The sequence below is a fragment of the Sinocyclocheilus rhinocerous genome, unplaced genomic scaffold (assembly GCF_001515625.1).
Source record: "Sinocyclocheilus rhinocerous isolate Xijiao unplaced genomic scaffold, SAMN03320098_v1.1 scaffold820, whole genome shotgun sequence".
Lineage (NCBI taxonomy): Eukaryota > Metazoa > Chordata > Actinopteri > Cypriniformes > Cyprinidae > Sinocyclocheilus > Sinocyclocheilus rhinocerous.
In genome coordinates, this window is record NW_015670386.1 from 231,685 (window position 1) to 254,457 (window position 22,773).

Sequence of the window (22,773 nt, forward strand, 5' to 3'; positions counted from 1 at the left end):
CACATCATGTTACAACACAGTAGGGCTATTGCAGACTGAAACAATACTGTACTACATCGATGTTTGCTGTCGGCTATTTTTGAGTGGACTTTGCTGTTCCGATGAGCATGAACGGTATACGAGTGGAGCGACTGAGCGGAGCACACACGCATAGAGCGGGATAATACGCAGAGCGTCACACCACGTGAAAGTGAAACCTGAGCGGTGAACTAATTTTCGGCAGCCGAAATTTCGGTGCATCTCTAATTATTGGCGACATCAGAAATGGATATTATATAATATATGCTTTTTTGAACATTTTAGCAATTTAAAAATATTAAAAAAGGATTTTTTACACGGCACCCCGGTTGGGAAACACTGATCTAAAGTATATGTATGTTTATTTTACACATTTATTTTTTAATCCATTTTCAAATGATTTCAATTTTCTTAAATATTAATTAAAATAAATAAAATTATATCGGCTTTATATCAACAACCCTGGTTTCCAAGATATCGGCTGTCAAAAAACCGATATCGGTCGACCACTAATAACCTTTCAGGACTTCTTGTAAGTTTTCCAATGGAAGGCCAGAAACCTCTCAGGTTTCATTAAAAATTATCTTAAATTGTGTTTCAAAGATTAACATAAGGGTAAGAAAATGTGAAAGAATTTTCATTTTTTTGATGAATATCTCTTTAAAGGAAAGGTCAATTCACTGTTCTTGATCACACCTCTCATATCGTAGAAAGATGTTGTTGAGGTCATCGTTGACATGCAGGAGCTCCTCTGTGACTTCCTCATTGGACACACGTGAGATGAGCTCAACTATCCTCTGCTGCATGGCCCTGCATGTTCTGTTTAACTCCTTTAAACAAAGGAAGCAAACCATGTAACACTGAATAATAAAAACGGTCAACATAATGCTGCACCAACACTCCCTCTAGTGGCCTTCAGTAGCTCTTTCAAGCAAAGTAAAAAAAATCTGAATGAGAAACCTGCAGAAGCTCATGATCAGATGGATCCTCTTGACCAGGAACCATCTCGGTCAACATCTCTGACATCACCTTAGTGTTCCCGCGCACAATATCGAGCTCACTGCGCAGCTTGCAAATCTAATCAATGATATTTTATTAAATCATTATGCAATCTATTAAAACAAATGTTGATCTATCCCATTTAAAAGAATGAAGGAAGGATTACCTGTTCAGGGGAAGGGTTGATGGGCCCAGACATGTGCAGATTGGGCATCTGTGGGGAAGTGTGGGTCACAGGGGCAGAGAAAGGAGGAGCGGAGGCAGGGTGAGGCTGTGGCTTGGGCTGGACTGGGTCGTTATATTTCTGCTGGTCCAACTCTGGAGCACTTTGCTGCTATTATCAACAGAGCAAGACAATGAACGAAAGTGCAGAGATAAAGAGGGAAGGTAAAACGATAAAGTTAAGTAAATGATAAGGGGCATAATATTTTAATGGGAGCTGCCATAACCTGTGTGATAAACAAATTATAACATATCTGACGTCAACACCTACCCGTTGTGGTGTGTGAATGGGGGACAAGGTCTCCAAGTCAGATCGAGGAAACTCTATACCCTTCCTCTTCATTTCTTCGTAGACGTGGACTACTCCAGTCAAATCTGGACTACTTCTGAAGGCATCTGCCCACGCCTGGTGTATAGAGTACATGCAAACTTCATGTATGCTTTGAAATCTTGTAATTTAAAATGCATTAGAATAGCTATTAATATAGTTGATAACTGCAGTACACTAGATCTTCTCTACTTCAACATTTAAAACCTTGTTCAAGGGATAGTTCACCCAAAAATGAAAAATCTGTCATATTTCTTAACACAAAAGATATTACTTTGAATAATATGGATTAAAAAAATAGTCGCTACTGACTTTCATAGTATGGGGAAAAAAAATACAACCCACATAGGCTACCCACATTCTTTAAAATGTGACCCTGGACCACAAAACCAGTCTTAAGTAGCACGGGTATATTTGTAGCAGCAATAGCCAAAAATTAGGATATTATAGTAGGATATGAAGTAAAGATCGTGTTCCATGACGATATTTTATAAATTTCCTACTGTAAATATATTAAAACTTAATTTTTGATTCGTAACATGCATTGCTAAGGACTTCACTTAGACAGCTTTAAAGGCGATTTTCTCAATATTTAGATTTTTTTGCACCTTCAGATTCCAGATATTCAAACAGTTGTATCTTGCCCAAATATTGGCCTATCCTAACAAACCATACATACATCAATAGAAAGCTTATTTATTTAGCTTTCAGATGATTTATAAATCTCAATTTAGAAAAATTGACCCTCAATTTCGAAAAATGTACCCCAAATATCTTCCTTTGTGTTTAACAGAATAAAGAAATTCGTAGAGGCTTGCAACAACATTAGGGTTTGAGTTGCAAGATTTTTTATGATAATTTGAAAGACGTCTCTCACCAAAGCTGCATTTATTTAATCAAAAATACAGTAAAACATTAATATTGAGAAATATTATTACAAAATAAATTAACTGTTTCTATGTTCATATATTTTAAAATGTAATTTCTACCTGTGATGGCAAAGCTCTTTTTTTAACAGCTATTACATAATGTATCATTTTAAAACACTGCTTGGATGCTCAAGACACATTTTGACTTTTAAAAGGTAGTGTTGGTACTACAATCAGGTGACTGTTTTAAATAATGTTGTTTGAATGTCAAACAAAAATGCAAAGCACAGACTTTACTTGCCTAGTTCTCTTTGGACAAAGCCATTCTAGACATGTTAATAATTTCATAATGAGAAATTTCTAGCATCACATTAGATGCAAGACCAAGCAAATTGAAGTCACCCTTGGTCATCTGAGCCAAACCTAGTAACCTGATCCACTAGGTTGTAATGAGCATAGCTTCAGTGCCAACGAAATAGCCGGATCTCCGTGACTACAGAGCATCAGGTAACCCGCCTCATGATGCACCTCCTCACCCTCTCTATCATGCCCTTCTTTTTGAAATGCCTCATGTCATAAATGTCCTTTCCTCATGTTGCGTTTAAACCCCAAAACAACAATATTTCCTTAATGAACAATCAAAACATCCAGTCCATACCTGTATCAAAGCTAGTACTTTGTCCTGCACTATGGCAGGTGGGTTATTTTTAGGAGATATGATTTTCACTAAAACGCCATCAATGAAGTCCCGGGTCGTGACGAGCGCATGGAACCGGTACCCACAGTTCTTTACACATGTCTCAAGAACCTGAACACATTATGGAAAATCAAAATGTACAGGACAATCTAAAAAAAATGAATTATTAGATGCAAGTAAGACTGCAAAGAGAATTGTTCCCATTGCACGCCTCTCACCGTCAGCGTAAGCATCACCTCCCTGTAGTTTTTATTCCCATTAAGCTTCTTCTTAACAGCTCTTATAGCATCCTTAGGCCTATAAATCAGATAAATAACTAAACACATCCATGCTGCAAAAAAGCAATCTATTATGAAGTTAAGTTGACAAGGTCAAGAGAATGAATCATCTTCCTCAAGCAAGCATTGCCAGGTTCCATAAATAACACATTGTGATGACTATACAATTTATGTAAGGCCCTGAACTTGTGATGGATTTGAATGGCCACAGAATGACATGATCATTCAGCCATAAATTAAATGTGCAACTATAACAATGACAGCATCTTCTGGATTTGTACAATGTTTGTAGGTTTCCTAAGGTTGATGGAATATGTCAAAACAGAGGTAACTTTATTCAACCTGTTAAATGCTATAAATCATGCATCTTTCATGTCTCACCCATCTTCTGTTTCATTGATTATGTCACATATTTCCATATTCAAGGTCCAGTCTTCACTTTGTAGTGAGCCATCTGTGGCCCTTTCTGGGAAAGATCAAAAAACAAACTGATAAGATAATCGATTACTGCCTTTCACTAATAAGAAAATCTGATATAACATCGGCACTGATGACATTACACTGAACTGCAAACTACTGCGCAGTATGTGCTTGCATGCTGGTTATCTTCCAAAGCAAGCCGTCAGTTTCCTTACACGGAGTCCATTTATAGGAGTTGATCAATAGTATGAATCATTTACACACATTACCTCAAGCTTTTGTTATGAAACTGGGTGTGAGAGATAAACGCAGTGTCCACTGGCTAGCAGGCTAATACCAGCTGGTAAGTGATAGTATTTCAGCTTACTTAAAAGCGCTTCGCCTCCCTTTAATCAGTCATTGAATTAATTTAGTAAATTTCTATTTTAAGACGCACATATTGAAAGGTAACTGTAAATTAGATCAGCTAGCATGAATGAGCATTATGTTAGCTGTTAGCCAGCTAACTGATAGGCTATCCATATGTTGAGTTTCTACACAGCGGCTTAGCTAAATGCATCGCTTTATGCGTTGACTTGTTACTAAACAATTTTTAAGCATCATTTCATTTCTTAAAAAACATACCAATGCACTGTCCCACCGGAGTACTATATGGGTTTCCCAGCAAGAACTCCATCTTGTCAACATACTCAACGACTAACAGTCAATGAGACAGTAAACACTCAAGCCCTGCCCATGGACGACTCCCATTGGTCGCGTGATTGAGGGCAGCAAAGCTATTGGCCGAACCTGCAGTCAGTTATTGAAATGACACGCCAGCTAATTAAAGGGTCAGCAGTGATTCCACTGACTTTGCTTTTTACCGCGGGTTTGATATATATTACTAATGGTTATGTAGCAGATTTCCCTTTCGTACTATGCACTTAAAAACATATATGTTTTTTAATGTGTGACTTTGACCTTAAGGGAACTGCTTAGAAAAACATGAGACTGGGTTAGTAAAAATAAATGAGATGCCTCAGTCAGACATGTGCACATGATTACATATCAAAATGTAATTTTGGTTTCCAACATATTAGCTAAACAGTTTCACATTGACATTAAAATACTGGGATTTTGTATGTAGAGTCTTTCCATTTGGCAGCTGTTGAAACTAATAATACATATCATGACCTTAGACATCTATATTATTGCTCAAAACATAACTAGACAGCAACAGCATTTTACCGGTTAGGTAACTGGTGTCACTGCAGCTTACTGTAAAAGGAAAACAGCACAGAGATAACAAAAATCAATTTTTTTCAGTCTCAAACAGTGCCTTTTTGGCCTTATCAGTCCTGTAAAATTTTTCTCTTGACAGCTGTGCTTTCAGAAGACAGATGCACAAACATTGCACCAGCAGCTGTTCGTGCTCGCAGCTCGTACAGGTCATAATCATGGACCCATTCCACATTTCCCCATTGCTGGATCTAAGACAGAACAGAACATGAAGAACAGTAATTATTAATATGGGCAAAAAGCAGTAAGTACTAAACAGCTGGAACAAACTAAAAGCTACCAAACCTGGTATTCTTCCTCAAGTCTGGACAGAAGAACCGCTTGTTCCACGCTTAGGTGTCTGTCAATCAGCCCAAAGGACAAGACCAATGATTTCAGCTGAGTGATCACATACTCAAGCCCTGCAGAAACAAAAAACCTGCACTGTTCAAACAGGCCTCTTCACATAAGATGCAAAATCTTATGTAAAATGTCAATTTACATAAGATGCAAAAGCACCACAGTATCTTTACCTGTCAGAGACCAAAAATTGTAGGAATTAAGGTGTTGACGAAATGTCTCCTTAGTCTCCTCTGGGATTTGAGGGCCCATTATACTGGTGGACGAGCCAATTACTACATTGTACCTAAAAATCACAAGATGTTCATATACGTCATTCATTTTTTATGGCTATATATTGTGGCTATTACATAATCTAGCTAAAAAGTGTAAATAATCTAGCCAAAATTACCTTTGTTCTATCCAGTTCATTACAGGGTCCCATTCATTTCTCTGAAGTTCTACAAGACCTGGAGGCTCTTCTACTCTGTAACTACAACAAAGGTATCTGATTTAATGAAAACACACAATAAATAGATGTATTTAGGAAATGTAATACCATTCACCTTTACTGCCATTACAAGATAATGTTATATAAATCTTGGTTTAATTAATTAAATGCCATCAAGTGAACCTCAAAATACCAGATTGTGTCAGTCTCCAAAAACTTTAGAGCAGCTGAGATCATTTGGTCCTTCGTCCTTTGCGTTGGGTTATCAAGTGCTGTGTTGCAAAGGGTGGTCTGCATGGACAGAAATAAGTCATATTAGCATATGTACAATTTGAGTCAAATCATGTTTTTATACATAAGGCTTTACATAAAATCAGGATGTTAATGTTTATAATATCTTAATACCTTATAGTCACATTGAGCAGATTAGAGCTGGATGAGCAATTAAACAGTTAAGATTTGAGATATGGTAGGCATCGCTTGCTGCATGTATGCAGATAATGTTGGATGCATCTATTTCCACCTTTAAAAATGCTGCTGGGTGATAACACAGTTAATATACACAATGTAAGAACTCTAACTAATGGCCTACTAAGTGCATGGTGTAAAACTTCAGCGTGTCCTTCTGAACGTCCCACTCTGTTGCAACCGCTATGGCAAGAGCTTCATTGGACACTGTGAACAGCTTTCCACCTGGAGTCTTCAGCTTTCGTTTGTCAAGGTTTATTTCATACAAACCCCCTGTAGACAACACAAAACCTATTTTCAAACAGACATAACTTTTTCTTTTGTTCAATACATGTTTCTTTTTGAAGTTGAAGATGTGTGTTGCAACACTGAATGATGCTCACCTTCACCTGGAGATATCGAGACATTCTCGTAGAACTTCTTTCTCTCTGCAAAATGTGATTTAAAGAACAAGAGATCAAACATCAATACATTAGATTTGTCCTTCTATAACATTACTCTTCTGTAATGATCTTACCTGTTGTGGCACTGGCATATCTTGCCTTTTGTAGGTGTGTTGATAAACTAGGCACATGCTGCCTTTGAGGAAAAGAAAATGGCCAAATGCCCTCACCAAACTGTCTGTGATACCTACAAATATTCCGTAACATCATATACTTAAAACGCTATATATTCCTATTAATGTAAGAGTACTGGAGCATTTAGTCAAGGTTAGAAAGACGGATCAGGCGTTACAGCTAACTTGACAAATCATCGTTCATGTTTCAGTAAGAATATGAAAACACAAGTATTAAGTATAATCAAGGTTAACTCAATTATTTAAGAGCAAATAAATACTCAGACACGAGATGTCACAGCAGGCAGCAACGTGAAACCAAAGCGTGAAGCTAACGACTGTGACCTACACAAGGATCATAAAGGATAATTCAAAATAAAAGTCCCTACCGCTTCACCTGTAAACTACTGGAATTTCAAACGTAGGATTTCAAACATTTGCCTACTTTGATACAAATAAACACACACACATATTAGCTATATATATATATATATATATATATTGTCCCTTTCCATACAATCGAATTTTGTAGCTTCTTATGTCATTCTTTTTGTTTTCTTATTTGTTTTTTTTATTTATTAAAATTATTGGCTATTGACTAGAATTTAATAGATTGCCTTTTTAAAATATAAATGTATGATGTTAGATTACTCTTTTTATGAATACCTTATTTGATTAAAGGTGGGGTAAGCGATTTTTCAAAAACGCCGGTGTAGACACGGTGTAACATTGGTTTTGCTTTGTTTCACAGAAAACACTGTGAAAAAAAACACACAGAAAACTTTGTTTTCGTTGCCTGGGTTGTGTACGTATGTGCGGGGCGGAGCTATCAAAATAGGGGCGAGATCCTTTTGGGGTAGGGGCGTGTTTGTTTTGGTGATTTCAAATGTCAACATTGGCTACAGGATCATAAAGGATAATTCAAAATAAAAGTCCCTACCGCTTCACCTGTAAACTACTGGAATTTCAAACGTAGGATTTCAAACATTTGCCTACTTTGATACAAATAAACACACACACATATTAGCTATATATATATATATATATATATATTGTCCCTTTCCATACAATCGAATTTTGTAGCTTCTTATGTCATTCTTTTTGTTTTCTTATTTGTTTTTTTTATTTATTAAAATTATTGGCTATTGACTAGAATTTAATAGATTGCCTTTTTAAAATATAAATGTATGATGTTAGATTACTCTTTTTATGAATACCTTATTTGATTAAAGGTGGGGTAAGCGATTTTTCAAAAACGCTTTAGAAAACTGATTCGGGCCGACTAGCAAAACAAACTTGTAGCCAATCAGCAGTAAGGGGCGTGTCTACTTGTGATGTGGAGGAGAGAGCGTTCAGTCCGAGCCGAGTGACAGAAAGAACAGATAAAAAACAAAAGAGAAAACTGTCTGCGGAACAAAAGAAAGCTTAAGGCAAGAAGTAGGACCCGTGTAAATATCGGATCAGCTTTCCAGCGCTGGAGAGAACTCAAGGAGCGGAAGGGCTGCGATCGGACACCGAGGTTGCTTTGTTTCTTCACGATAGGGGAGTAACACCGAGGCTGCGCCGCAAAGTCCGTCTAGTACACTGGACGCGGCAAAGCGACCGTTGAAAATCATTTGAAATGTGTGTCAATACATCATAAATAGAATTTGGGGTAGGGGCGTGTTTGTTTTGGTGATTTCAAATGTCAATATTGGCTACCAGAAATCACTTACCCCACCTTTAATAGAAAAATGATTCACTGTTTCGAAGTGCTCGAAACACCACACGCTGGTGACCCCTGCTGGTCATAACTGCGTAAATGCAACAAAAAATGCAAAAAAAAAAAAAACTGAACTGAACTGCATAAAAACGGATTTCACAAACCCATTCCAAATGTTTTATTAAAAGTGTAATATAGAGTGTAATTAACAAATCATCAAATACCAATAAATAGGTAGTGTTAGTATAATATGTGTTATTTTATCAATTTTCAGGGCTTGTTTTATTTGTTTTATGAGGCTTATCTAAACAGGCCAAAAATAGACTTTTAACTAGGCCTACTACTCTTCATTTTAATTGGACAAATGTCTCGTTAAAATGTCTACAAATTTATAAAACTGATACGAGATCAGGTAAACCATAAAGACACTGGTGATTCATGGGTCCACAGAGATCGCCCTCCAGCGTCGAACCATTGAAATTTCGAAACATTTCGAAACAGTTGTGATGTAACGAAGCCTCGTTTACTGAAAATCGAAGCTTTTTTAGCGTCCATCACTAACTCAAACACACAGAAGCCAGAGTGTGTTCATTTAACTGGGTAGGTGAATCTCGCCTCTTCTATCTCGCCTCTTCTGCATCGGTTGGCCGTTGACTGCAGATAGGCTTCAGGAGTTTCGGATAGCTTTCTTTCCCGTCAACCTGGTTTTCATCCGTCCTGTACACAGTACCGCCGCTCCTTATACGCAGAGTACGCAGTTTGCGTAGGGCACCATCTCCCAGGGGGGCACCAACCCAGTTGCTCAAAAAAAAAAAAACAGGGCAGCAACGGCCCTGCCTGTACATAGGCTGTAAATCCCACTGCAATCAAAACTATAATGGAAATTCCTGCAATATTGAGGTTGTGCTCCAGACAAACAAACAAGCAAGAGTAGCCTACCTGGCTGTAACCCATACTGAACCCAGTTCTGTTTTGAGCTGTGCTTTTCGTTTTATTGCTCCATTTTTAGCTGTGGATGAAATTAGGTCAAAGCCAAAGTAATTTCCCTACTTTTGTATTATTGCCGTTGTTCTTTTGTGGGGTTTTTTTTGCATATATTTAGAATTTTTTTTGTCTAAATCTTTTAACAGCATTAGTGCAAAAATGTATAAAAATATTAATTAATTAATTTATTTATTTATTCAGCAAGGACGTATTAAATTGATCAGAAGTGAGAGTAAAGACTTCCGTTGTTTCAACTTTTTTCAAAATTTTTGTTTTATCAAAGTCTCCTGAAAAAAAACAACATATCATAGTTTCTACAAAAATATTAAGCAACTCTAATAAGAAATATTTGTTGTGTGTCAGATCAGCATATTGATCAGCATAATGATTTCTGAATGACCGTTTGACCTGAAACTTCAGATTTGCCATTACGGGGGGGGGGGAAACACATTTTAAAATCTATAAAAATAGAAATCAGTTGTTTAAAATTGCAATAATATGTCATAATATTACTGTTTTTACTGCATTTTTTATCAAACACAGACATCATAAGTTTTAAAGCGATTTATTGTTCTGCTGAACTAAAGCACCAGTCCTATTTCAGCATGAGGTCTCCTTGTGTGAATACCGGAGGATCAAATGTTTGGCAGAAGTAAGAAACTTGTATCACACTGTCATTTAGAAAGTAAAAACCTGTCATGTTAGACAGATTTAAAAAAGCCAACACACTCCTTTTATAGGAATATCCAACACTAACCACATTCTTCAGTGAGGATTACGAAATGCTCTTTTCTTAGAGGATAATAGGATAGGCTTACTGATGAAGATAATGGCACTGGGTAAGGCTTTATTCTTAGAATACAATACTTCATCTGATAGTAGAAAGAAATCTGGATATGTTCTCGTTTGCAGAAGATACATAAGTATTTAGGAATGTTTTCTTTGTTTGCTATAGTAGGTCTGGATTAAGGTTCAAATGAATAATGCACTGTATAACATTTCTGGAGCATGTCAAAATTAACCCATTTATTTAGACAAGCTCACTTTGAAGCTGTGCTGTGTAGGAGTGAGATGTGAGGTGCACAGGGAAATGCATCAATTACAACAGCTATTTTTATTATTAGAAGTTCCTGTAACATTCTTGTCAAACACTGTTGTCCTGTTCCTTGAACTAGACATCATACTTAATAAATAGCCTGCATTGTGTATTTATGCTTATGTTTTTTTTGTTTTTTTTTCTTGGTGCCTGGGTTCTACATTTGCATTCAGAGATCCACAGCATCTAGAAGCATGACAGAAGCTTTGAATTGTACTGGTTAGTTGGGTTAAAATGAAAATTTTTATATCCTGAATATGTAATATGTGGAACACTTGTTAATTATTTATATACACAGTGATATGAATTCAGGTGACCTCAATGCATTCTGAGGAGAGAGCAATGCAAACACAGACTTCTGGTATATGACATGAACACTGAAAAAAAAAATCTGTAAAAATAGGGCACAATGTGTATTAATATAAAATAATTATTTTCGCATTGCTTTTTTTTTTTTACCTTGTATTTTGAATTTTGCACTTTTACAGGTTTGCATTGTGGATGATGATTTTTCCCTCAGTCTGTGTACGCAGCATGGCCAAAAACACTTTCAAATACTTACGATTCTATTTTTCTATTCTATTTTAAGTTTTATTTTTGTTATTTCTGACATTTACTTATTATATGTGAGGTTCTGTATATAGCGCTTTATACAATACAGATTCACATTAATAAACAGGAAAATAACAGTTTTAATGTTGTAAAATTCAACAATTATGAAAACAAATTCAATTTCAGCTGTACAGTGTCATTATTCAGCTCAATTTAGTTCAGTGTTATTTTAGTTCAGTTTAATAACTGTGTCAATGTGGCAAAGTTAATCAATTATGAAACTAATTCATTTTGTCTCAGCCACAGTAAACTGTATAGTTGTAAGACATGCAGAGTGCAAGGGTCACTCTGCATAACATCATACCTCAGATCTCAGAAGCCCTCAAATGCCTCCTGTCTCATTCACGAGAGTTTATGAGTCAAAAAAACACTCAAGCATCTGAATTGTGGAGTCTGATTATTTACTGCTGAGAATAAACCAGGAAGAAGCTTTCCACAGTTGTTTCTCTTATCTGAGGTACTACGTGCAAACTTTCATGCTCCTGGGCAAGCATTCATATTCCATCCATCCATCCTTATACAGTCTATCAGAGTCATTATTTACGGGAAATGGCCCTGTCTGAGTCAGCTGCCAGACAGTCATGTTCTAACATTTCACTAACAGCATTGCCTCTTGGGCGTATCTTTAAAGAAAGTGCAACGTGGATGAGTTTGGACAATCGGCTTTTGTGCATCCAGGTTATGCATCATTGTTTTGTGTAATATAAAATACATCATTATCCAACTTCCTTGGTAGGAAATGCTCAAACACTGTAATGCTTGGTGCCAAGACCACATTTCCTTCTATTAACAAAATTACCGCATTCTCTTTTAGAATCCATTTATTAAAAGCCTAAAAACAAAAAAACAAATAAAAGACACTTTAATTAAAATTGCCATCTTGAGTCTACTTGGTCATTAGTTAAAATACATGTTTACTTGTCAGCATGATTGATTATTCTCTTTTGTCTATTCTGTAAATGTAAGGGAAAGAACTGGAAAGTTTGCTTCTCTGTGTTATTTGAGCAGCATTTATTTGTGTGATTACAGTAATTGTGACCGATGCAGTGAAAGCAGGCCACCTCAAGGACCCAAATGCATGTTCGAGGCATATCAGGATGCTCATTTTCAATAATTAACCTATTACAAAATGACAGTATTTAATGGCTGTTCAGAGACTAATTTTTGAAGATACGTCACAATTCAAAAGAGGATTTTATTGTCTGGCTGTAAAATGTCTGGGTGATTGCTTGAATATGTATTCGTCCATGTGCACACCATGTGCAGTATTGCATATTTACAAACAGACTTCTGTCTTATGTTTACCATTAGGGTGGGTTTTTGAAAAACAGGCCGTAAACGCGGAGTCATTTCTTGGACATGACAAAAGTCCTTCCTGTAACAAGAAATATAATTGACTCTTTTTCCTTGTTTGAGTGCCATAAAGTTTACTTATCCAGTTACTCACCACTCCGAGAAGCACTTCTTTTTATCTCTAATGACAGCAGTCATAAATATACATCTATATAATAATACGCTTTTGTGGAATCAATTTATTTGTTTGCATGTGCTTTAAGAGTCTTGCATGCAACATGGGATTATTGCTGTAGTCATTAATTTACTTTCAAAACCGGTGTTTTACTGTTCTGATATTGATTCATTCAAAGGTGTGGAGATTTTCCAATTTATTTAAAAGCATTTCTCAGTTTTTTATATGAGTCATGGACTTTCTTGAATGACATATGTGATGTTTAATTTATCAAGGTTATGCCAAGAGACAAAATAATAACAATGGCAATAATCTTTACTCCTATTCCCAGAATAGTTTACTCCTGTTACTGTCAAGTATTGGGCCACACTTTTGTCAAAAATAATCATCCACTTTTGTGCACTACAGTATGGGGCACAGGTGTTTCATGCTTAACTGTTACTTATGAATTTTAACATAACTAAAATGCTGCATTAAGGAACCAGGACGTAACCATTTTATAAACATCATTGTAGTGGTGTTTTACTTAATACAGAGTTAAGGCCCAGTCACACAAGAACAACAACTATAACAATAATCTATTCTCATTTAATTAGAATGATTACTAAAACCTTATGGTTATAGTTATAATTATAGTTATTGTTCATTAGTGAGCAACCCTTCACAGTTCATATACCCTCAGGCACATCCAAGATGTGGATGAGTTATTGAACAGATTTTTTAGGTGCAACGACTACAGGAGATGGAAGATTTCACTGAAGGAAGCGTTATTATGGATTATGTTTGACTCGTATTTTGGCCAAAAGTGACAGTTTAAAGTCAAATTGCCTTAAAGATGGGTTTGTTTCGTATAAACACACCGCTTTTCACTTCACAAGTCTTTAATTGGTGGACTGGAGTCGTGTAGATTATTGTGGATTATTGTAATGTTTTTATTAGCATTTTGGACTCTCATTTTGACGGCACCCATTCACTGCAGAGGATCCATAGGTGAGCAAGTAACGTAATTCTGTACGAGTAAGTGTAAGTGTGTATATATATATATATATGTATATATATATATATAATTATTTTTATTTTGTATTTTTTTTAGCGAACAAGACTAGTACCGGCTAGGTGTTGGCATGATTGTGACCCGGTGTCGGCTCAGTTTCAGTACCCAGTATCGGACCAGTGCTGGCTATGTACCATTTTGGTTGCCGTGATTGTGGCCCAATGCCAGTGGTGTTGGCATAGTTTCAGTACCCAGACTCGGGCCAGTACTGGCTAAGTGTTTCATTTCTCGTCTGTGTGATTGTGGCCCAATGCCAGTGGTATCTGCTCAGTTTCAGTACCCAGACTCGGGCCAGTACTGGCTAAGTGTTACAATTCTTGTTGGCGTGATTGTGGCCCAATGCCGCCAGTTTTGGCAGCCGGACACGGGCCAGTGTATTTGGGCCAATTCTGGGGCGTCATTCATCCCATATCCATGCCGAGTCTGGCAACCGTAGCTGGACCAAGTTATTTCTTCCGGCCTGCCGGATCTGGGCCATTATCGGGCCAAACCGTTTTGGCTACCTGGGGAGGGTCAGTACATGTTCAGTACATAAAATTTTCATGTTTGGGTGAATTATTTCTCTAAAGAGCTTTTTCTACTTTAAGTAATCCATAAAAATGTTTTGTTTGTATAAATTACTGTATTTACTTGACTGATTGGTGTTTAATAATATTTTTGACTTGAATAAAAAGATAAATAAAAAGTTTTTTCCAGTTTAACTAGTGAGCAAATTCTTGTGTGAGCAAACTAGAATTACGGTAAGGTCAACTCATGCCATGCCATAATAGTGACTGATGTCGAGCTGCAAGGGTTTGACCGAATTAACTGATTTGTCAGTAAGGTACCAAAAATAATGATGAAAGTTAAACATGTTTAATTCCTGGTCATTATTAATGCCTTAGTTGCACAACTATTTTTATGCTCTGATGACTATTTGTAGAAGGTGTACGTGTAGCTGTAGATCAGTTTTATTTCCCTGGTACGTTCACTTCCTAATACATAGCTGTTACAGGAAACAAAAAGAGAAACTATGAATGCAATGAATACATAGTTGTCTAACACTGATACTAAATACAGAGAAATCTTACTTGCTCCCCTCCCTAACCTCTCCCAAACAACTATTTTAAGAGGACAATTGGCTTCACATCTGTTTTATTAAAGGGGTCATATGACGTTGCTAAAAAGAACATTATGTTGTGTAGTTGGTGTAATGCAATGTGTTTGTGGTTTAAGGTAAAAAAAACCACATTATTTTCCACATAATGTACATTATTGTTGCTCCTCTATGCCCCGCCTTTCTGAAACGCGTCGATTTTTACAAAGCTCATCGGTCTGAAAAAGCGAGGTGTGCTCTGATTGGCCAGCTATCCAGTGCGTTGTGATTGGCTGAATACCTCAAGCGTGTGACGGAAATGTTACGCCCCTTACCATACTGCGTTTCCATCATACAGTCTATGGTTTCCATGTGTCCCGGCGCGACGAGACAAAACCAATAAAACCCATTACAAACGAGGCATTCGTTGCATCCAGTAGGGACATAATTATGGATTATAATGACTCATACTGTCTTTTTACGTGTTGCGTTGCATATCGCGCCGCGTAAACATAAAACCATGTCTGCATTTGTGATCAGAGAAATGACAAACAACAAGTGCTAACGTTAATCCTGAGTCAGAACAGCCGGCATTGTAGTCTACTCTACCAGGATCAGGAAACGGTCCTCCATAAAATGTGCTGCACACATCTGAATATTTGGGTTGAAGTGTTCTGGAACAGTGTTGTAAATACAACTTAACCACTGATTTCTAGTCATGTCCTCTTTTGGAAGGCCAAACAAAGTAGTTTCGCTTTCACAATGAAACACTCAGCATCACACACGGCGGGCATGAGTGAGCGGAGGCCGGCGGGCTTGAGTGAGGAACGGATCAACTCTAGGCATGACGAAGCGGATATATCGTCCTCTTTTGGAAGGCCAAACAAAGTAGTTTTGCTTTCACAACGAAACACACAGCGTCTACACAACATGGCAACAACAATATTCCAGCGAGAATAAAAGTTACGCCTTCTTTCTTTGCGTGAACATTTGGGCGTCGTTATGCAAATCTTCCCACACAGTGAGGTAGACATGTGGGGGCGTGTTAGAACGAGGCATTTTAAGAGGGCGTGCACAAGTCTTAACTTTTATAAAGAATATCTCTTTGGGTTTGAGACTTTAGTCTTTGCAACTTTACGGATCTTATCTATGCACAAACAGCTTGTAACACTCCAAAGAGAAAGAAAATGTTGAAATTGCATCATATGACCCCTTTAATTAATTTACTGTTTAATTCATCATTGTCGTAATAGTTTGTGTACACATTTTTTTCTTGACTACAGCATACAGTACCACAGAAAGAAAATAGTTCATTCTATTGACATTTTTTTGCCAGTATTCATACAACCGTGCATGTTCATTTATCTGTTGAATTTTGTTGCATTATAAAATATATACATATGTGTATGTGTGTGTGTGTGTGTAAATAAAATTTTCTTGTATTTAGAGGTTGGAGGTTTCTAGTAAAGAAGAAAAGCAATATTTAAAAAAATATTTTGGCCATTTTTATAAGGGACTTTCTTTGGGGAATTTTCCAAGATCATCATTTTGTTCATTACTGCAGCTGGCTCTAGATCAAGTCTGTGGGTACATATTTTCTCCTGGACTGTCCCAGTTGAGTGGGCGGTGCGCATGCAGGGCCGGAGTGGGACTCATTTTCAGCCCTGGAGTTTCATGCCTTAGACCGGCCCACTTTAGTTCACGACTAACTATAGGCCTATTAAAATAATGTAATTAAAACTTCAGTATATAGGCAATAGTGAACGGTTCCCTATACAGCCTTGTAATTCATTGTATTTTTGCTCAAATATCTTCAACAACTGATGTTTTTTTAGCAAGGTGCCTCTGTCGGGGGAGTCAAAAGATAATTACGTCATCATTAGGGTTGCCAATTAACTTCAGAAATGGAAAATAAGGGACAATTGTGATCCTTTATAAGAAAATAAGGGAAGATCCAAATATTTGTACTGTACCATAATGTCTGCCTAAGAATTTCTCAGAAATAATCATATTTATTTTGCTTAAACTATTTATGTACAATTACCTATTCTAAAAAGAATTTTAATGTAATACAAAAAAAAGCCATCGGTCTGAGTAAATTGTACCATTATAGAATTGTGACTGCACAAGTAGTGTAGTAATTTAGGAGGTGAAAATACTGTGAAATTACATACATACAAATGGCATGACATTTTAAAGCATAACAACTGAACGTCTATGAAACATCAGTCAATAAAGCATTTTATTTTAAACAATGGCACTTAAATTTTTGAACTAAAATTTTATTGCAACCATATAGCCAATGAATGAATGAAAATGCATATTTTTCAATTAAAGAAAACTTAGAGAGTGTGGGCTTCTTCTGGTCCTTGGATTTGTACTTAGGTCCAATTTTAAGAATACACTAGAAGTTAATTTTTATAAAAATGTAGTCTATTTTTTCTCAACCTCATTAACTTACAATAGTGAAAGACGTCTTCCCTCAGGTAGATTGAATGTTTTCCTGCCTTGCTGGATGTTGGGCTCATGATCAATAAGTTGTTTGCATTCGCCCAAAACTGATTTGGCAAAATCAAAACACGTATGGTGGAAGGGAATTGTTAGTCCTGCTTGCTGTGAAGCGGGAGCAGCCAGCAGAGAATTTCACTTGCAAATACTGGACAAACTGTATTCCATAGGCTATAGCTTTCATACGGGACGCTTCTTTGATGCCTTAAATACGGGATGATTCCGTATTATACGGAACGGCTGGCAACCCTGCGAGTGGGGCTGCAAGAAAATAATAAATAAAAACAGTGGGGCTGCTGTGAGTGGATGCCTAGGCTAGGACAGCATATCTCAACCCCAGTGGCATGACAACACCGGCCCTCGCGGGCCAAAAAAACAGACCGGCCCACCGGGAATTCTCCCGGTCCTCTCGATTAGCCAATCCGGGCCTGGTGGTACGCAAAAAGCACGTGTTTTGGGCCTTTACCCAGATAGCCAAAACGTGCGTCTGGGGTCCTTTCCCAGGTGATGATGTTGGCATGCAGGAGGCATGACAAGCCCTCACAGTTGATGACCTTGAGCTGATTCTGCAGAGGAGTTTTGGCGGTTCTTCACAGGCCGCTGTGACGCCAGCAGCTTCAGATCAATGTTCTAGCTGTCTGCCCTCTCATCACCCTCAGTTTGAAGACACACCTGTGAGCCTCGCTTAGCCTGTCCACCTTCACAAAACCACCAGGTCATCATGGAAAAATTACTAAAGGATGACAGCCATGAATGGACTGCTCACGTTGGTTATTTTGATGAAAAGTCATTATCCCATGCGGGAAAAGTCCCAGTTTAAACTCTTGGAGCTGGCCCTGACACAGAAAAATGTCAAAAAGCCATCCAGATAAATAGACAGATACTGTAAATAGATAGATAGATAGATAGATAGATAGATAGATAGACAGATAGATAGATAGATAGATAGATAGATAGATAGATAGATAGATAGTCAATATTTTCGCTTGTCAGACAGATGTGACTGTAGTCACTCAGATATACAAATACTGTATACAGGCTATCTATATAGGCCTACTATATTGTACAGGTGATAGATATATAATATATACAGATAGATAGATAGATAGATAGTCAATATTTTCGCTTGTCAGACAGATGTGACTGTAGTCACTCAGATATACAAATACTGTATACAGGCTATCTATATAGGCCTACTATATTGTACAGGTGATAGATATATAATATATAGATCAATAATTAATGTTATATTGCCAGGTACAGTAGTAGCCATTGACTGTATAGACAGACAGATTGACAGACAGACAGATAGATAGACAGACAGACAGACAGACAGACAGACAGACAGACAGACAGACAGACAGACAGACAGATAGATAGATAGTCAATTGTAGTAGCTTGTCAGACAGATAGATGTGATTGTAGTCACTCAGATATACAGATACTGTATCAGGCTGTATCTAAATATACTGTATAACAGTGTTTCCCAACCTTTTTTTAGTCGCGGCACCCTTTGGAAATTTTAACAAACTTGTGGCACCCTACAACATTAATTCTGTCACAATATTTGAATTTCTAACTTCGATATGATAATTTGAAAAGTATAGATATTCGGTACAACAGGGAAGCACTGCAGAATATAATGTCATACAGATATTTTTAATATTAAAAATTGTCCATCAATGGTGGCAATCAGTCGGTTGGGAAACACTGCTGTATAATATACAGTGTATATGGTGATAGACACTAAATGCCTATATAATAGGCTATAATATAGATAAATAATTCATGTCTATATTGCCAGGTACAGTAGTAGCCATTGACTGTATAGTCTTAGTAGATAGATAGATAGATAGATAGATAGATAGTGTTGTTTGCATCTTAAACTGCTGTCATACTATGGTTTGAAGACAACACAGATGTTTTATCAGTGACAAATATTGTGTCATAACTTATCTCACCTTGGTTTGACGTTTCATTACTGATAAATATTATAAGTATTGTGTAATAATTTCTCCCTCCCGGCGCTCAATTCGCACTTGGGCGCAGCCGCTTATCCGAGTATTCGCTCAACTTTCTGTAAAGGTTCACGTGAGATAAACAACACGCCCAGGTCTGGCTGGCTATAAATGAGGATGAAGATGCTGGTGATGCTGAAAGAGAACCAGGAAGAATAGAGTTCATACCGTGATCGCGTTCATCTGAAACTGCTTCAGCAATGAGTGACCCGCGCTTTCCTGTCGACGTCCGATTTATCGGAGTAATGAAGAAAGACAAGGACAAAGTATGAATATGTTGTATATTCGTAGGATAACTTTAAGTATTGTTAAGATAATTTGTTAATTTGTTTGTTTGCTTGTTTGTTACAGAAGTTCATGACTTCAGTGCTGTGGTCAGACCAGACTGAGTTGATAGTGTACAGATCCTTTCGGGACTTCAGAACGCTCCATGTAGGTTTTACAGTCATTTATATAGCACAAATGGTTACTATAAGTGTAAAAATCACCAGCTAACTTGATTTTCTTGTTTTAACAGAGGCAACTGAAAAAGAAGTTTCCTGTGGAGAACTATTTTCGCAAAGAAGATAGAGTGCTTCCCAGATTTGGAGGTATGATTGGCAGTTTTTAGGTGATTAAAATAGTTTTGTCACATTTAAATATAGGAATAGCCTGTTATTGTAAATATAATGCTTTAAGCATATAATGGCATGCATAAAGTAGCATTACTGCATTTGTGGTGATGCTCATATTGCAAGGGCTTTCAAATAATCATGAATGATTATTATTATTACATAATGCATTATTGTAATACATTTTTATGTTGGAAGAAAACATACAGCTGAACTTTAGTTGCAACTCTGGCCATTAACCCTGTATACCAAACTGTATTTGTTTTGTTGCTCAAATATAATTTCTGTTGTTTGCAGCCCAGTTCATGGTGACTTCATTTCAGCTGAAAGGTCTGGACAAGTCAGTGTCTCGTCTAAGGTATCTGGAGAAATACTGTTCCAACCTGTTGCAATGTGAAACAACTGTGTCACATTCCACAGAAGTTATTCAATTCTTCTTGCCAACTGAACAGGAGCTTCAGCCAGAATATATCCAGAACAGGTATGTAGATTATTTCCCTGCAGCAGACACATGAGTAGCTATACTCGCCAGCAAATGTCAACTTGATTGATGGCTTTGACCTTTGTGACCTTTACCCCTCCCCCCGCGGCCCCTCGCCTGGCGACCAACCACCCACGTTGTGTTGACCCCGGTAACTAAATCAGCATACTATCATCTCAAAAACATTACAAGATTTAGATGTTTTGTTTCCAGTCAAGACTTGGAGAAACTTGTTCATGCCTTTATCACCAGCAGGGTTGAATATTGTAACGGTCTCCTCATCGGACTTCCCAAGAGCACCATTAGACAGCTGCAGTTCATCCAGAACACTGCTGCCAGGATTCAGACTAGAACCAGAAAATCTGAGCATATCACAACAGTCCTCAGGTCCTTACACTGGCTTGCAGTTATATTTAGGATTGATTTTAAAGTACTTTTACTCGTTTATAAATCACTCAATGGCCTAGGACCTAAATACATTGCGGATATGCTCCACAATTGTAAATGTTTGTTTAGCTTAAATATTAGTTTTTAGTCAGTTACAAAATTGTCATGCATGAAGCTTATATTTATGATAGAGCTACAGGTTTCCGGTAGATGGATGTGTGTAAGCTGCGAAATCTTGACAGTAAATGTAGCAAAGACGAGAGCGTTACTCAAACAGTCCGCTGCATTATCTTTTAATAAAATATTCCATTGAATGTCACTAAGACAAATTCTGTAACAGCGTTCATAAATGAATATAACACTTTGAAATTTTATGTTTCGCCACTCTTGTAGTATTTTCCCATCTAATCGTAATTGTTAGGCCTTGCGCTTTGTTTTACTAGTTTTTGCTGTCATGTTAGAGGACAATATTTCTGTGAATTTGCTTGATTTAATAAAATATCGCTTTAACCCGTCCTCTTCATTCGAGTCGTTTACGTTATATTATCCTAGTTTATATCAGATACTAGATCGTTTCTTAATAATTCTCTTCCGTCTACATTCTATTAGGTCTACTCGTTTTCTTTTTATTCAATTACGTGTACTGCGTTAGACTATCCATGACTTGTTGCTTCTATCGTACTCATTCGCTTAGGATAAAGACGTATGCAAAATCATTAAAATCCAAAAATTGAACACAGAGAAAAGAATAAGAACAACCTTTTATTTACCTTTTATTATGTGAAGAAAATGATCAAATTGTCATTACAAACAATAGTGATGACATTACAGGTTATCTAGCCAGAAAAGAAAATCTCTGCATGCCAACATGTTTTTGTGTAATATGAAATTGACTAGCGTCTCAATAATTTCACATATCATGGAACCATACTGTTTTTGAACAAGCGTCACACATAAATCCATTACACACGTACACAGACAGAGAACCTCGTCAATGTACATCTCATCGCTACATTCAGACATCATATCCAGAATTTTTCTGGTAGTTACACATATTGGCTCTTTGCCGGTTATATACAAGCTTGTCAAATCGGGCCATGGGTTATTTTTCAGGCTTCTTACAATGTCCATTTCATTTTTGAGATTTGTTACACGCTTGGAATCCCCCGTACAATCATGATTTGGATCGGACGCATCGTCAGTGATCTTACGCATAAGATCAATCATTTGTCTCTGTAATGCTGTTTAAATATAGAGTTTACGATGTGTTTTCCAGGACACGTTTTCCCCTGACAATCCACGCCACAACGCTTTGAATTTAGAAAAATTGTGTCAGGATCAGACAAATTGGAATGTTGAAGCCTATTCTGTCGGTCCGTGTAGATAACGTTTTGATCAATAAGATTTATCCAACATGGTTCGCAAATCTAGGAAAAGTAGGCAATAACTGCAGAGTTTATGAGAACGGTCGCACTTCGCTTATAGCTATGTAGCCGTAGTCACGAGGAAGTAGTGACGGATCTTTTGTATAGCGTCGTACATTCGAGCTAAATAAATTGTTGGGGGGAGAGGTCTTGTTTCTACGTTTCGACTGTTGGCTGGTTGTTGAGAGGGGGGGGCGTTGCACTCAAAAGCGGAGGAGAGTGAAGGGGGCCTGATGTAAAGTCTCCATAAACATGACCGGACATGTCCGGGGCCCCAAAAGTCCTTATCATTTGACCTGTTAAAATATATATATTTTTCCTGATCCTGGTAAAATGTACATTGTTTTTATATTTTTAGTGATGACTAAAACCAGTGTAAATGTTTTCCTGTGTTTTATATCATGTGCGAACACATAATTTATTTATTTATTTTCATTTAAAAAAAAAAGAG

At 37.1% G+C, this 22,773-nt stretch overlaps 3 protein-coding genes across 6 annotated transcripts in view; 1 reads left to right on the top strand and 2 right to left on the bottom strand.

Moving 5' to 3' along the window:
• LOC107734205 (TOM1-like protein 2) overlaps positions 1-4,546 on the bottom strand; it is a 19,655-nt gene extending 15,109 nt beyond the window's left edge. For 3 of the 4 annotated variants that reach the window (XM_016546096.1, XM_016546097.1, XM_016546094.1), the window contains exons 1-8: positions 4,456-4,546; positions 3,793-3,877; positions 3,352-3,430; positions 3,095-3,244; positions 1,511-1,645; positions 1,184-1,351; positions 979-1,095; positions 715-848 (exon numbers count right to left, since the gene is read on the bottom strand). In XM_016546096.1, coding sequence (XP_016401582.1) covers positions 715-848; positions 979-1,095; positions 1,184-1,351; positions 1,511-1,645; positions 3,095-3,244; positions 3,352-3,430; positions 3,793-3,877; positions 4,456-4,507 — 920 coding nt within the window. In that variant the 5' untranslated portion in view covers positions 4,508-4,546. The remainder of the gene's footprint in view (positions 1-714; positions 849-978; positions 1,096-1,183; positions 1,352-1,510; positions 1,646-3,094; positions 3,245-3,351; positions 3,431-3,792; positions 3,878-4,455) is intronic. The other variant, XM_016546095.1, reaches the window with a different exon arrangement.
• A 91-nt stretch (positions 4,547-4,637) lies between these two features.
• LOC107734207 (ATP synthase mitochondrial F1 complex assembly factor 2-like) lies at positions 4,638-7,237 on the bottom strand. The gene is made up of 8 exons (XM_016546098.1): positions 6,864-7,237; positions 6,730-6,774; positions 6,471-6,619; positions 6,072-6,169; positions 5,840-5,920; positions 5,622-5,734; positions 5,395-5,510; positions 4,638-5,300 (listed from the first exon to the last, which is right to left on the bottom strand). The coding sequence occupies exons 1-8, from the start codon at positions 6,997-6,999 to the stop codon at positions 5,163-5,165; spliced, it is 876 nt and encodes a 291-aa protein (XP_016401584.1). The 5' UTR covers positions 7,000-7,237; the 3' UTR covers positions 4,638-5,162.
• A 12,382-nt stretch (positions 7,238-19,619) lies between these two features.
• The window catches only part of noxo1b (NADPH oxidase organizer 1b), a 6,789-nt gene continuing 3,635 nt past the window's right edge, over positions 19,620-22,773 (top strand). The window contains exons 1-4 of the mRNA XM_016546051.1: positions 19,620-19,685; positions 19,771-19,851; positions 19,937-20,009; positions 20,328-20,511. Of these exons, the coding sequence (XP_016401537.1) occupies positions 19,620-19,685; positions 19,771-19,851; positions 19,937-20,009; positions 20,328-20,511 (404 nt within the window). The remainder of the gene's footprint in view (positions 19,686-19,770; positions 19,852-19,936; positions 20,010-20,327; positions 20,512-22,773) is intronic.

Bases quoted from the DNA above. Each gene is read 5' to 3' on its own strand.
- LOC107734207 (XM_016546098.1), bottom strand. From the start codon at position 6,999: ATGATGTTACGGAATATTTGTAGGTATCACAGACAGTTTGGTGAGGGC. The intron at 6,775-6,863 runs GTAAGATCATTA...CACATTTTGCAG, and splicing joins ATATGCCAGTGCCACAACAG to AGAGAAAGAAGTTCTACGAG. The intron at 5,301-5,394 runs GTTTGGTAGCTT...GTTCTGTCTTAG, and splicing joins GACTTGAGGAAGAATACCAG to ATCCAGCAATGGGGAAATGT.